The sequence below is a fragment of the Monodon monoceros genome, unplaced genomic scaffold, assembly GCF_005190385.1.
Source record: "Monodon monoceros isolate NGI ecotype Baffin Bay Population unplaced genomic scaffold, NGI_Narwhal_1 Super_Scaffold_21, whole genome shotgun sequence".
NCBI classification, from domain to species: Eukaryota; Metazoa; Chordata; class Mammalia; order Artiodactyla; family Monodontidae; genus Monodon; species Monodon monoceros.
This window is the reverse complement of record NW_021703778.1, coordinates 88,319,280-88,335,143: the sequence shown is the minus strand read 5'-3', so window position 1 is coordinate 88,335,143 and position 15,864 is coordinate 88,319,280. Positions and strand designations below refer to the sequence as shown.

At 41.2% G+C, this 15,864-nt stretch overlaps 1 protein-coding gene across 1 annotated transcript in view; it reads left to right on the top strand.

Moving 5' to 3' along the window:
* The window catches only part of WDR76 (WD repeat domain 76), a 62,909-nt gene that overhangs the window by 21,802 nt on the left and 25,243 nt on the right, over positions 1-15,864 (top strand). Inside the window, exon 5 of the mRNA XM_029237303.1 lies at positions 14,193-14,319. Coding sequence (XP_029093136.1) covers positions 14,193-14,319 — 127 coding nt within the window. The remainder of the gene's footprint in view (positions 1-14,192; positions 14,320-15,864) is intronic.

Genomic DNA, 15,864 nt, shown 5'->3' with positions numbered 1-15,864 from the left:
TAATTTCATTCTTTTACATGTAGCTGTCCAGTTTTCCCAGCACCACTTATTGAAGAGGCTGTCTTTTCTCCATTGTATATTCTTGCCTCCTTTATCAAAAATAAGGTGACCATATGTGCGTGGGTTTATCTCTGAGCTTTCTATCCTGTTCCATTGATCTATATTTCTGTTTTTGTGCCAGTACCATACTGTCTTGATTACTGTAGGTTTGTAGTATAGTCTGACGTCTGGGAGTCTGATTCCTCCAGCTCCATTTTTCTTCCTCAAGATTGCTTTGGCTATTCAGGGTCTTCTGTGTGTCCATACAAATTTTAAGATTTTTTGTTGTAGTTCTGTGAAAAATGCCATTGGTAATTTGATAGACATTGCATTGAATCTGTAGATTGCTTTGGGTAGAATAGTCATTTTCACAATATTGATTCTTCCAATCCAAGAGCATGGTATATCTCACCATCTCTATGTATAGTATTGCGTCATCTGCAAACAGTGACAGTTTTACTTCTTCTTTTCCGATTTGGATTCCTTTTATTTCTTTTTCTTCTCTGATTGCTGTGGCTAAAACTTTCAAAACTATGTTGAATAATAGTGGTGAGAGTGGGCAGTCTTGTCTTGCTCCTCATCTTAGTGGAAATGTTTTTAGTTTTTCACCATTGAGAACAATGTTGGCTGTGTGTTTGTCATATATGGCCTTTATTATGTTGAGGTAAGTTCCCTCTGTGCCTACATTCTGGAGGGTTTTTATCATAAATGGGTGCTGAATTTTGTTGAAAGCTTTTTCTGCATCTATTAAGATGATCATATGGTTGTTCTCCCTGAATTTGTTAATATGGTTTATTACACTGATTGATTTGTGTATATTGAAGAATCCTTGCCTTCCGGGGATAAAACCCACTTGATCATGGTGTATGATTCTTTTTTTTTAAAATTAATTAATTAATTTATTTTTGGCTGTGTTGGGTCTTCATTTTTGTGCGAGGGCTTTCTCTAGTTGTGGGAAGTGGGTGCCACTCTTCATCGTGGTGTGCGGGCCTCTCACTGTCAAAGCCTCTCTTGTTGAGGAGCACACACTCCAGACTCGCAGGCTCAGTAGTTGTGGCTCACGGGCCCAGTTGCTCCACGGCATGTGGGATCCTCCCAGACCAGGTCTCGAACCCGTGTCCCCTGCATTGGCAGGCAGATTCTCAACCACTGCACCACCAGGGAAGCCCTTGGTGTATGATTCTTTTAATGTGCTGTTGAATTGTTTGCTAGTATTTTTTATTTTGGAGGAGCACAAATCAGACATATCAAGTGAAAAAAACCAATATGTGTAATTTTCAAGATCCATTTTTCATTTATAGTTAAGAAACTATAGGACAAACTGCTAGTATTTTGTTAAGGATTTTTGCCTCTATGTTCATCAGTGATATTGGCCTGTAGTTTTCTTTTTTTGTGTCATCCTTGTCTGGTTTTGGTATCAGGGTGATGGTTGCCTTGTAGAATGAGTTTGGGAGTGTTCCTCCCTCTGCTGTATTTTGGAAGAGTTTGAGAAGGATAGATGTTAGCTCTTCTCTAAATGTTTGGTAGAATTCGTCTGTGAAGCCATCTGGTCCTCGGCCTTTAGTTTGTTTGTTTGTTTATTTATTTTTGGTTGTGTTTGGTCTTCATTGCTGCGTGCGGACTTTCTTTAGTTTTGGCGAGTGGGGGCTACTCTTTGCTGCGGTGTGCGGGCTTCTCATTGCAGTGGCTTCTCTTGTTGTGGAGCAAAGGCTCTAGGTGCATGGGCTCCAGTAGTTGTGGCATGTGGGCTCAGTAGTTGTGGCTCATGTGCTCTAGAGCACAGACCCAGTTGTTGTGGTGCACGGGCTTAGCTGCTCTGCGGCATGTGGGATCTTCCCGGACCAGGGCTTGAACCCATGTCCCCTGCATTGGCAGGCAGATTCTTAACCACTGCTCCACCAGTGAAGTCCCTCCTGGGCCTTTATTTGCTGGAAGATTTTTAATCACAGTTTCAATTTCAGTGCTTGTGATTCATCTGTTCATATTTTCTATTTCTTCCTGGTTCAGTCTCGGAAGGTTGTGCTTTTCTAAGAATTTGTCCATTTCTTCCAGGTTGTCCATTTTATTGGCATATAGTTGCTTGTAGTAATCTCTCATGATCCTTTGTATTTCTGCAGTGTCAGTTGTTACTTCTCCTTTTTCATTTCTAATTCTGTTGGTTTGAGTCTTCTCCCTTTTCTTCTTGATGTGTCTGGCTAATGGTTTTTCAATTTTGTTTATCTTCTCAAAGAACCAGCTTTTAGTTTTATTGATCTTTGCTATGGTTTACTTCATTTCTTTTTTATTTATTTCTGATCTGATCTTTATGATTTCTTTCCTTTTGCTAAATTTGGGGTTTTTTTTGTTCTTCTTACTCTAATTGCTTTAGGTGTAAGTTTAGATTGTTTATTTGAGTTTTTTGTTGTTTCTTGAGGTGAGTTTGAATTGCTATAAAGTTCCCTACAGAAGTGCTTTTTTTGTGTCCCATAGGTTTTGGGTCATCATGTTTTCATTGTCATTTGTTACTGTGTATTCTTTTCTTTATTCTTTGATTTCTTTAGGATCTCTTGGTTATTTAGCAGTGCATTGTTTAGCCTCTATGTGTTTGTGGGTTTTTTTGTTTGTTTGTTTGTTTTTTGCTGTACGCGGCCTTCTCACTGTTGTGGCCTCTCCCGTTGAGGAGCACAGGCTCCGGACGTGCAGGCTCAGCGTCCACGACTCACGGGCCCAGCCACTCCACGGCATGTGGGATCCTCCCGGACTGGGGCATGAACCCGTGTCCCCTGCATCGGCAGATGGACTCTCAACCACTGCGCCACTAGGGAAGCCCCTGTTTGTGTTTTTTTATACTTTGTGTTTTTTTATACTTTTTTTTTTCGTTCAATTGATTTCTAATCTTACAGCGTTGTGGTTGGAAATGATGTTTGATACGATTTTTATTTTCTTAAGTTTGTGAGGCTTGATTTGTGACCCAAGATGTGATTTATCCTGGAGAATGTTCCATGAGCACTTGAGAAGAAAGTGTAATCTGTTGTTTTTGGATGGAATGTCCTATAAATATCAATTAAGTCCATCTTGTTTAATGTATCATTTAAAACGTGTGTTTCCTTATTTTTTTTCATTTTGGATGATCTTTCCATTGGTGAAAGTGGGGTGTTAAAGTCCCCTACTATGATTGTGTTACTGTCAATTTCCCCTTTTATGGCTGTTAGCATTTGCCTTATGTATTGAGGTGCTCCTATGTTGGGTGCATAAATAGTTACAAGTGTTATATCTTCTTCTTGGATTGATCCCTTGATCATTATGTAGTGTCCTTCTTTGTCTCTTGTAATAGTCTTTATTTTAAAGTCTGTCTGATATGAGAATTGCTATTCCAGCTTTCTTTTGATTTCCATTTACACGGAATATCTTTTTCCATCCCCTCACTTTCAGTCTGTATGTGTCCGTAGGTCTGAAGTGAGTTCTTGTAGACAGCATATGTTTGGGTCTTGTTTTTGTTTCCATTCAGCTAGTGTATGTCTTTTGTTTGGAGCATAATTATCCATATGTATGTTCCTATTACCAGTTTTTAAATTGTTTTGTGTTTGTTATTGTAAGTCTTTTCCTCCTCTTGTGTTTCCTGTTGAGAGAAGTTCCTTTAGCATTTGTTGTAGAGCTGGTTTGGTGGTGCTGAATTCTCTTGGGTTTTGCTTGTTTGTAAAGGTTTTAATTTCTCCCTCGAATCTGAATGAGATCCTTGCTGGGTAGAGTAATCTTGGTTGTAGGTTCTTCCCTTTCATCATTTTAATTATACCATGCCACTCCCTCCTGGCTTGCAGAGTTTCTGCTGAAAGATCAGCTGTTAACCTTATGGGAGTTCCCTTGTATGTTGTTGCTTTTCCCTTGCTGCTTTTAATATTTTTTCTTCGTATTTAATTTTTTTGGGGGGAATTTTTGAATTTTATTTTATTTTTTATACAGCAGGTTCTTATTAGTTTCTCAGTCCCTTTTTTTTTTTCTCTTCTTCTTCTGGGACCTGTATAATTCAAATGTTGGTGTGTTTAATATTGTCCCAGAGGTCTCTGAGATTGTCCTCAATTCTTTTGATGTTTTTTCTCTTTATTCTGCTCTGCAGTAGTTATTTCCACTCTTTTATCTTCCAGGTCACCTATCCATTCTTCTGCCTCAGTTATTCTGCTATTGATTCCTTCCAGAGTTTTTTTATTATATTTATTGTGTTGTTTTTCCTTGTTTGTTCGCTCTTTAGTTCTTCTAGTTCCTTGTTAAACATTTCTTGTATTTTCTCCATTCTATTTCCATTATTTTGGATCACCTTTATTATTATTACTCTGAATTCTTTTTCAGGTGGACTGTTTCCTCTTCGTTTGTTTTGTCTAGTGGGTTTTTACCTTGCTCCTTCATCTGCTTTGTATTTCTGTGCCTTCTCATTTTGGCTTAACTTACTGTTCGTGGTCTCCCTTTCACAGGCTGCAGGTTCATAGGTCCCATTATTTTTGGTATCTGTCCCCAGTGGGTAAGGTTGGTTCAGTGGGTTGTGTAGGCTTCCTGGTGGAGGGGACTGGTTCCTGTGTTCTGGTGGATGAGGCTGGATCTTGTCTTTCTGGTGGGCGGGACCACATCCGGTGGTGTGTTTTGGGGTGTCCGTGACCTTATTATTATTTTAGGCAGCCTCTCTGCTAATGGGTGGGGTTGTGTTCCTGTGTTGCTAGTTGTTTGCCATAGGGTGTCCAGCAGTGTAGCTTGCTGTTCGTTGAGTGGGACTGGTTCTTAACGTTGAGATGGAGATCTGTGGGAGAGCTTTTGTTGTTTGATGTTATGTGGGGCTGGGAGGTCTTTGGTGGACCAGTGTCCTGAACTCCGCTCTCCCACCTCAGAGGCTCAGGACTGACATCCGGCCAGAGCACCAAGACCCTGTCAGCCACATGGGTCAGAAGAAAAGGGAGAAAAAGAATGAAAGAAAGGAAAAAAAAAATAAAGTAAAATAAAGTTATTAAAATAGAAAAAAAATTAAAAAGTAATAAAAAAAAAGGAGAGAGAAAGAAGAGAGCAACCAAACCAAAAAACAAATTCACCAATGATAGCAAGCACTAAAAAGTATACTAAAAAACAAAACGGGGCTTCCCTGTTGGTGCAGCGGTTGAGAGTCCGCCTGCCGATGCAGGGGACATGGGTTCGTGCCCTGGTCTGGCAAGATCCCACATGCCGTGGAGCAGCTGGGCCCGTGAGCCATGGCTGCTGAGCCTGTGTGTCCAGAGCCTTGTGCTCCGCAACGGGAGAGGCCACAACAGTGAGAGGCCCACGTACCGCAAAAAAACAAAACAAAACACAAAACGGACAGTCAGAACCCTAGGACAAATGGCAAAAGCAAAGCTATACAGACAATCACACAAAGAAGCATACACATACACACTCACAAAAAGAGAAAAAGGGAAAAAAATTATATAAAATGTAAAAAGGAAGAGGGCAACCAAATCAGTAAACAAATCTACCAGTTATAATAAGCTGTAAATACTAAACTAAGAGAAACATAAAACCAGAAACAAATGAGATACTGAAAGCAAACCCCAAGTCTACCGTTGCTTCCATAGTCCACTGTGTCAATTTTGGGATGATTCGTTGTCATTTCACAGATACAGGGTACATCACGTTGACTGTGGAGATTTAATCTGCTGGTCCTGAGGCTGCTGGGAGAAATTTCCCTTTCTCTTCTTTGTTCACACAGCTCCTGGGGTTCAGCTTTGGATTTGGCCCCATCTCTGCGTGTAGCTCACCTGAGGGCATCTCTTCTCCACCCAGACAGGACGGGTTAAAGGAGCGGCTGGTTAGGGGGCTCTGGCTCATTCAGACTGGGGGGAGGGAGTGGTACGGAATGCAGGGAGAGCCTGTGGTGGCAGAGGCCGGTGTGACGTTGCAACAGCGTGAGGCATGCCATGTGTTCTTCCATGGAAATTGTCCCTGGATCACGGGACCCTACAGTGGCGGGCTGCACAGGCTCCCAGGAGGGGAGGTATGGATAGTGACCTGTGTTTGCACACAGGCTTCCTGATGGCTGCAGCAGCAGCCTTAGCATTTCATGCCCGTCTCTGGTGTCCCTGCTGATAGCCGCGGCTCGCACCTGTCTCTGGAGCTCGTTTAGGCGGTGCTCTGAATCATCTCTCCTTGCGCACCCTGAAACAATGGTCTCTTGCCTTTTAGGCAGGTCCAGATTTTTTCCCAGACTCCCTTCCGGCTAGCTGTGGTGCACTATCCCCCTTCAGGATGTGTTCACACAGCCAACCCTAGTTCTCTCCTTGGGATCTTAACTCTGAAGTCCGAACCTCAGCTCCCAGCCCCCGCCCACCCCGGTGTGTGAGCCGATAAGCCTCTCAGGCTGGTGAGTACTGTCGGCACCAATCCTCTGTGCAGGAATCTCTCCGCTTTGCCCTCTCCACCCCTGTTGCTCTGCTCTCTTCCGTGGCTCCGAAACTTCCACCCCCCCCCCCAATCCCCACCAGTGAAGGGGCTTCCTAGTGTGTGGAAACTTTTCCTCCTTCACAGCTCCCTCCCAGAGGTACAGGTCCCATCCCTATTCTTTTGTCTTTGGTTTTCCTTTTTTCTTTTGCCCTACCCAGGTATGTGGGGAGTTTCTTGCCTTTTGGGAAGTCTGAGGTCTTCTGCCAGCATTCAGTATGTGTTCTATAGGAAGTGTTCCACATGTAGATGTAGTTTTGATGTATTTGTGGGGAGGAAGGTGATCTCCACGTCTTACTCCTCCACCATCTTTCCTCATTCCTTTTTATTTTTTATTTTATTCTGCAGCAGTGATTTCCACCATTCTTTCTTCTAGCTTGCTCATTCTTTCTTCTGCCTCAGTTATTCTGTTGGTGCTTCCTTCTAGTGTTTTTTTTTTTTTTTTTTCCTGTACCCGGGCCTCTCACTGTTGTGGCCTCTTCCGTTGCGGAGCACAGGCTCCGGACACGCAGGCTCAGCGGCCATGGCTCACGGACCTAGCCGCTCTGTGGCATGTGGGATCTTCCCAGACCGGGGCACGAACCCGTGTCCTCTGCATCGGCAGGTGGACTCTCAACCACTGCGCCACCAGGGAAGCCCCCTTCTAGTGTATTTTTCATTTCAGTTATTGTATTGTCCATTTCTGTTTGTTTGTTGTTTAGTTCTTCTAGCTCTTCATTAAACATTTCTTGTATCTTCTGAATCTGTACCTCCATTCTTTTTCTGAGATCTTGGATCATCTACACTATCATTACTCTGAATTCTTTTTCAGGTAGATTGCCTTTCTCCACTTCATTTAATTGTTCTTCTGGGCTTTTATCATGTTCCTTAGTGTGGGATATGTTTCTCTGCTGTCTCATTTTGTCTAACTTCCTGTGATTGCGGTGTCCATTATGCAGGCTACAGGGTTGTATTTCTTCTTCCTTCTTCTGCCTGCTCCCTGGTGGATGAGGCTGTCTAAGAGGCTTGTGCAGGCTTTCTGGTGGGAGGGACTGGTTACTGCCCACTGGGGTGTGGAGCTGGGTCTTGTCCCTCTGTTGGGCAGGGCTGGGTCATGCTGTGTGTTTAGTGGGCAGCTGTGTGGTCAGGAAGACTTTAAGTAGCCTGTCTGCTGATGGGTGGGGCTGTGTCCCACCCTGTTGGTTGTTTGGCCATGGGGTCCCAGTAATGGAAGCTTCAGGTTGTTGGGTGGGGCCAGGTCTTGGTGAGAAATTGGTGGCCTCCAGGAAGGCTCACACTGATGAGTACTCCCCAGAACTACTGCTGCCAGTGTCTTTGTCCCTGCAGTGAGCCACAGCCACCCCTGCCTCCAATGGAGACCCTCCATTATTGGCAGGTAGGTCTGGCACAGAGTGCAGATGAGTGCACATGAGACCTTGTGTGTGCCCTCCAAGAGTGGAATTTGTGTTTCCCCAGTCCTGTGGAATTCCTGCGATCAAACTGGCCTTTAAAACCAGGTTCTCTGGGGGCTTCTTCTCCCATTGCCAGAAACCCAGGCTGTAGATGCTGATGTGGGGTTCTCCCTCCTGTGGGAGAACTTCTGTGGTATAATTATTTTCCAGTTTGTTAGTCATCCACCTGGCAGATATGGGATTTCATTTTATTGTGATTGTGCCCCTTGTACCAGCTCCTTGTGGCTTCTTCTTTGTCTTTGGATGTAGGGTATCTTTTCGTAGCTTCCAGCGTGTTTTTGTTGATGGTTGTTCAGCAGTTAGTTGTGATTTTGGTGATTATGTAAGAAGAGGTGAGCTCAGTTCCTTCTACTGTGCCATCTTGTCTTTTTGTCTGGAAACTCCAGTCTTAGTGATACAGGTGTAATCTGGTCAGCAACAACTCCATGAATCTGGGATTATATCTGAGTAAACTGGATGCTTGTTGGTCCTTTTAAGAAAGTGTCCCTGGAAAAGGTGTGAGTAGTAATCACAGAAGGTTCTCAAGAGCACCACTCACCTTGTGCTGTTTATTACAATGGATATGACTCAGGACCAGCCAGATGGGATAGATGCATCAGGCAAGGCATGGGGAAATGGCACGGAGCTTCCATCTCTCTCTGAGAGCATCACTCTTCTAGCATCTCTCTGTGTTCACTGTCTCAGAAGTTCCTAATTTGCTTTTCCTTTGATGGATAACTTCCCAGGGTACAGAATTCTAGGTTGGGTTTTTCTTTTCTCTCAACACTTTAAATATGTTCACTCTCTCCTTGCCTGCATGGTTTCTGAGAAGATAGATTTAATTTCAATCTTTGTTCTCTGTAGGTAAAGTGGTTTTTCCTTCTGGCTCCTTTCAGGATTTTATCTTTGATTTTTCTGTAGTTTGGAAATGAATTGCCTAGTTGTAGGATTTCTTTGTTTGTTTTCATTTTTGTTTTTGCATTTATCTTGCTTGATGTTCTCTGAGCTTTCTAGGTCTGTGGTTTGGTGTCTGACACTAATTTGGGGGAATTTTCAGTGATTATTTCAAATATTTCTTCTGTTACTTTTTTTCTTTCTTGTATTCCCATTATTTATATGTTATACTTTTTTGTTATCTACGTTCTTGGTTATTCTGTTCTGTTTTTTGTCTTTTTCTCCTTGCTTTTCAGTTTTAGAGATTCCTATTGAGATATCCCCAAGGTCGGAGATTCTTTCCTCAGCCATGTCCAGTCTATTACTGAGCCCATCAAAGGCATTCTTCATTTCTATTATAGTGTTTTTGATCTCTGGCATTTCTTTTTGGTTCTTTCTTAGTATTTACATCCCTCTGTTGACATTGCTTATCTGTTCTTTCATGGTGTCTGTTTTATCCATTGGAGCCCTTAGCATGTTAATCACAGTTGTTTTAAATTCTTAGTGTGATAATTTCAACATTTCTGCCATGTCTGGTTTTGAAGCTTGCTCTGTTTCTTTAAATTGTGTTTTTTGCTTTTCAGTGTGTCTTGTAATTTTTTCTTGATAACTGGACATGATGTACCAAGAAAAAGTAACTTATAAATAGGTCTTTAGCAATGTGGTGGTGAGATGTTGGGGGAGGGGAGCATTCTGTAGTCTTGTTATTAGTTCTCAGTCTCTGACTGAACCTATATCTTTGGATTGTGAACTTCACAAGTGTTTTAGTTTTTTTCCTCTCTCCTTAGGTTGGACAAGATGGCAAGAGTGGGCTGCTGTTGGGTATTTCCCTTCCCCAGGTCAGTTAGCCTCTGACAGTACCCTAGCAGATTAGGCTCTGGTTAACTGATTTCTCCTGAGGGCAGAACAGAGTGCTGGCCTATTTCAAAATTCTTCCTTTTCTCCTCCCCCTGCTAGAAGCATGAGGAGATTTTCTCTGATATTTACTTTGAGGGCCTGGTCAAGCTCCTGGATATAAATCTTACAAAATTGTGGGGGTGAGGCCCCCTTGAGGTTTCTTTTTTTTTAAGATTTTATTTTTAGAGCAGTTTTAGTTTCACAGCAAAATTGAGAGTAAGTTACAGAGATTTCCATCCCCTGCCCGACACATGCATAGCTTCTCCCATTATCAGAATCACTCACCAGAGTGATACGTTTGTTACCAAGGATGAACCTACCTTGATACATCATAATCACCCCAGATTTGTAGTTTACCTTAGGGTTCACTCTTGGTGTTGTTCATTCTTTGGGTTTGTACAAATGTATAATGACATATATCTATCATTATAATGTACAGAGTATTTCACTGCCCTAAAATCCTCTGTGCTCTGCCTTTTCATCCCTTATCACCCTCACCCCTTGCAATCACTGATCTTTTTTGTCTCCATAGTTTTGCCTTTTCCTGAATGTCAGTCATGTATTTGGAATCATACAGTATGTAGTCTCATTCAGGTTGGCTGCTTTTTTTAGTAATATGCATTTAAAGTTCTCCCATGTCTTTGCATGGCTTAATAGCTCATTTCTTTTTTAAAAAATATTTTTATTATGGATCTTTTGTTAATTAGATCGTTTCAGCAAAAAGATTAAGGCTAGATTACAGTGGAGCTGCCATTGACTAAGTAATGTGAGAGATCTACTTTTCTCCAACTACCAGTCTTTTTACTTTTTTCGGAGTTCAGTCACCATAGGTCAAATTCTTTTGGAGATAAATGTCAGTTTTAATAATATATGATATCAAGCTTTAGTTCTGTTTACAGTGCTATAAATATCTTTGTGACAAAAGATTTAGAGGACTTTGAAATTGGCACATTACTTATAATATTTTAATACTATTAAAGTTAATAATGAATGTTAAATTTACCAAAGACTTCTGGAGGAGTCTTTGGTAAATTTAACCAGTATTTAACCAAGTATATAACAAGTATACTTGGTTTTGTTTTATACCTCATTGTTAAGCTAAAGTGGTAACATTTAAGTTAAAAGGAACTGGTTACAGTCTTTTTAAGGCCATGGGCCAGAGATCATTTCAAATTTTTGGTCTTCATATTAGGTTTCATAGCAGTACAGTTTAAGTGTAGTTGATTTACAATATTATATTATTTTCAGGTGTACAACATGGTGATTTAAATTTTTTATAGATTATACTCCATTTATAGTTACTATAAAATGATGGCTGTATTCCCTGTGCTATAAATATATCCTTGTAGCTTATTTATTTTGTACAAAGTGGTTTGTACCTCTTAACCTCCTACCCCTATCTTGCCCCTCCCCTCTTCCCTCTCCCACTGGTAACCACTAGTTTGTTCTCTATATCTGAGTCTGTTTCTGTTTTGTTATATTAATTCATTTGTTTTATGCTTCAGATTCCACATGTAGGTGATAACATACAGTATTTGTCTTTTTCTGTCTGATTTATTTCACTAAGCATAATAGCCTCCAGTTTCAGTCATGTTGTTGCAAATGGGAAAACTTCACTTTTTTATGACTGTGTAGTATTACATTGTGTGTGTATATATATATATATATATATACATACATACCACATCTTCTTTATCCATTCATCTGTTGATGAACTTTTAGGTTGCTTCCATATCTTGTCTATTATAAAAAATGCTGCTATGAACATTGGGCTGCATGTATTTTTTTTTTTTTTGGCTGCACTGGGTCTTTGTTGCTGCGTGCAGGCTTTCTCTAGTTGCAGTGAGCGAGGGCCACTCTTTGTTGCAGTGCGTGGGCTTCTCATTGCGGTGGCTTTTCCTGTTGCGGAGCATGGGCTCTAGGTACACGGGCTTTGGTAGTTGTAGCACACGAGCTCAGTAGTTGTGGCATGCGGGCCCTAGAGCACGCGGGCTTCAGCAGGTGTGGTGCATGGGCTCAATACTTGCGGTGCATGGGCTCTAGGGTTTATGGGCTTCAGTAGTTGTGTCGCGCAGGCTCGGTAGTTGTGGCTTATGAGCTCTAGAGCACAGGGTCAGTTGTTGTGGTGCACGGGCTTAGTTGCTCCGTGGCATGTGGGATCTTCCCGGACCAGGGCTCGAACCCGTGTCCCTTTCATTGGCAGGCAGATTCTTAACCACTGCACCACCAGGGAAGTCCTGCATGTGTCTGTTTGAACGAGTGTTTTTCTTTTCTTTGCATAAATTCCCAGGAGTGGAATTACTGGATAATATGATAGTTCTATTTTTAGTCTTTTGAGGAACATTTGTACTGTTTTCCACAGTAGCTGCACAAATTTACATTCCCACCAACAGTGTACAGAGGTTACCTTTTCTCCATATCCTTGCCAACACTTGTTATTTGTGGTCTTTCTGATGATAGCCGTTCTCACAGGTGTGAGGTGATATCTCAGTGTGGTTTTCATTTATATTTCCCTGATGATCTAATCTTTTCATTTGTGCCTGTTGGCCATCTCTATGTCTTCTTTGGGTCCTCTACCCATTGTTTAATCAGATTTTTTTTGTTTTTGATGTTGAGTTGTATGAGCTGTTTATATATTTTGGATATTAATCCGTTATTGGACATATCATTTGCACAAATCTTCTTCCCTTCAGTCAGTTGCCTTTTCATTTTGTTGATGGTTTCCTTTGTTTTGCAAAAGCTTTTAAGTTTGATTAGGTCCCATTTGTTTATTTTTTGCTTTTGTTGCTCTTGCCTGAGGAGACACATCCAAAAAATATTGCTAAGAACAATGTCAAAGAGTGTAGTACCTGTGTTTTCTTCTAGGAGTTTTATGGTTTCAGGTCTTACATTAAAGCCTTTAATCCATTTTTTTTTTTTTTTTTTTTTTTTGTGGTATGCAGGCCCCTCACTGCTGTGGCCCCTCCCGTTGCAGAGCACAAGCTCCGGATGCGCAGGCTCAGCTGCCATAGGCTCACGGGCCCAGCCGCTCTGCGGCATGCGGGATCCCCCCAGACCGGGGCACGAACCCGCGTCCCCTGCATCGGCAGGCGGACCCCCAACCACTGCGCCACCAGGGAAGCCCGCCTTTAATCCATTTTGAGTCTGTTTTTGTATATGGTGTAAGAAAATGTTCTAGTTCTATTCTTTTACATGTAGCTGTCTAGTTTTCCATGGAGTTTTTAACTCTCAGACTTGTGTACACTGAACCTCCAGCAATTGGTCAATTACAGTTCAGGCTTTCCTACCCTGCTGCTGGTTCCCATGATGGTTTCCATTTCTACGTCTACTCCAATAAGCCATGACTTCTTGCATTTGCCTGTCTGTCTCTCCAATAGTAGGCTCAGCAGTTTCTACTGTGCCCTCATTTCTCTTAAGGATCCTAGAAGAGTTGATTTTTCAGTCTGTTCAGCTTTTTACTTGATAGACAGTGCAGTGACTTTCAAGCTCTTTAAATTTGGAACTGGAAACTGGAAGTTCTGAACTACTTTTTTAAAATAAAAAAATAATGCATAAAAAGTAGGGTATGTATATGATTTTAAAAAGTAAACTATATGGAAGGCAATGCAATGAAACATTTAAGTCTCTTTCCTATCCTGGACCTTAGTTCTCCAGGCCTTTTCCCTAGAGGAAACCACTGTTAATAGTTTCATGTGTATTCTTCCATAGGTAATCTCAGCAATTACAAATGTATGTGTATATATTTTGTAAAAAAGCAAATGGGGGGCTTCCCTGGTGGCGCGGTGGTTTAGAGTCCGCCTGCTGATGCAGGGGACGCGGGTTCGTGCCCTGGTCCGGGAAGATCCCACATGCCGCGGAGCAGCTGGGCCCGTGAGCCATGGCCGCTGAGCCTGCGTGTCCGGAGCCTGTGCTCCGCAACGGGAGAGGCCACAGCAGTGAGAGGCCCGTGTGCCACAAAAACAAAAACAAAAACAAAAAACAAAACAAAACAAAAGCTAATGGAACCATATTCAACATGTGCTGGACCTTGTTTTTGCTTCTTGTATCTTAGAGTTCATGTCATATCAGCACACAAAAATCTATTTCTTTTTTTATGACTGCATAATATTGTGCTAGGTATGTATGTCATAATTTATTTAACACCCCTCACTTCCCCATGATGAACATTTATGATGTTTCCAGGCTTTTAATTAAAATCAGTGTAGGGACTTCACTGGTGGTCCAGTGGTTAAGACTCCATGCTTCCATGGCTGGGGGCACAGGTTTGATCCTGGGTTGGGAAAGTTCCACATGATGTGCAGTGTGGCGAAGAAAAAAAAAAAAAATCAGTGTAGCCATGTATATACATCTTTGCAATGTGTGAATATATCTGTGAGATAGATTACTAGACATTATCTCCTTGATATTAATAAATACATATAACTTTTATGAGTATAACATGATTTTTTTCCCCCACTCCTTTAGAAAGAAGCCTAAGAAGAAAGAAAATGAGACTGGATGTAGAAGGTCAATGCGATTACTAAAAGTCGATCCTTCAGGAGTTTCATTACCAGCAACTCCAACCCAGCCAATATTAGTAGCAGATGAAAATGTAAGAAAGAGTGCAAATACAATATATTAACCAATAAAATGCTCAAAAATTTGAAGTGTTTGAAAGTAGAGTAAAAAGTCATTAAATTATGTTTAATTTGTGCATCATTAATTTAATACTTGGCTGTTGTATGGTTTAATGAGTAAGATTTCAAACTCATAAGAGACTGGCTTGGGTTCTATATTTCTGCAGACTTACCCTGTGTGGGATTGTGGGTAAATTCCTTAGTCTTTCTGAGCCCCAGTTTCCCCTTTTTTTTTTTTTTTGCAGTACGCGGGCCTCTCACTGTTGTGGCCTCTACCATTGCTAAGCACAGGCTCCGGATGCGCAGGCTCAGTGGCCATGGCTCACGGGCCTGGCCGCTCCACGGCATGTGGGATCTTCCCGGACCGGGGCACGAACCCTTGTCACCTGCATTGGCAGGCAGACTCTCAACCACTGCACCACCAGGGAAGCCCTCCCCATTTTTAAAATGGCAACAATAGCAGAAACCTCTCAAAGAGGTGTTGTGAGGGATAAATGATATAGTATCTATAAAGTTTCTTACATTTATATTAAGGACTTAGTAAGCAATAAATGGTAGTTATTAATATTATTAGTAATAAATAATATATGTCAGTAGTGATGGGGTTCTCTTACTGTAGTTTAATTTTACTCTATCAGTGAGTGGAAAGAGTTTTATTTACCAAATTTATTGTCTAAATAAGATTATGAGTATATTTTTTATTCAGGAGCACCTACTGGTTTTTTTAAATTTTTTATTGCACCTACTGTTTTTAATACTTTGTATCTAAGTGCTTAATTATAAATTGGAAGATTAGCCTGGTGCTTTGAGAGCTAATTGCAAATTAAGTTACTAGGGGAAGAGTAGCTTTCAAATTTTTTTGAAGCCTCCATCCATCCATGATAAGAAATACATTTGCATTGAACCCGTTCCACACACACACACACACACACGAAACAAAACTTTTGTGAAATGATACTTATCCTTACTACATGTGATACACTTTTGTATTTCCTAGTCTGTTCTTTTCTCAGTCACTAAAACACACTGTTGGTTGTAATGTATTAAAATGATTTCATGACCTATGGGTTACAACCTGTGATTTAAAAAACACTGACATACAGAAAGAGAAAGACAAATATCATATGATACCACTTAATACGTGGAATCTAAAATATGGCACAAATGAACCTATCTACAAAACAGAAACTCACAGAAATAGAGAACAGACTTGTGGTTGCCGGCTGGGGGGGCAGTGGGGGAGGGAAGGACTGGGAGTTTGGGATTAGCAGATGTAAACTATTATATATAGGATGGGTAAACAAGGTCCTACTGTATAGCACAGGGAACTATATTCAGTATCCTGTGATAAACCATAATGGAAAAGAATAGGAAAAAAGAATGTGTATAACTGAGTCACTTTGCTGTATAGCAGAGATGGACACAACATTGTAAATCAACTATGCTTCAGTTAAAAAAATAAAAAATAAAAAACACATAGAGTAATAACTTTGAGGTATGAAATTGAACTGATCTGAATC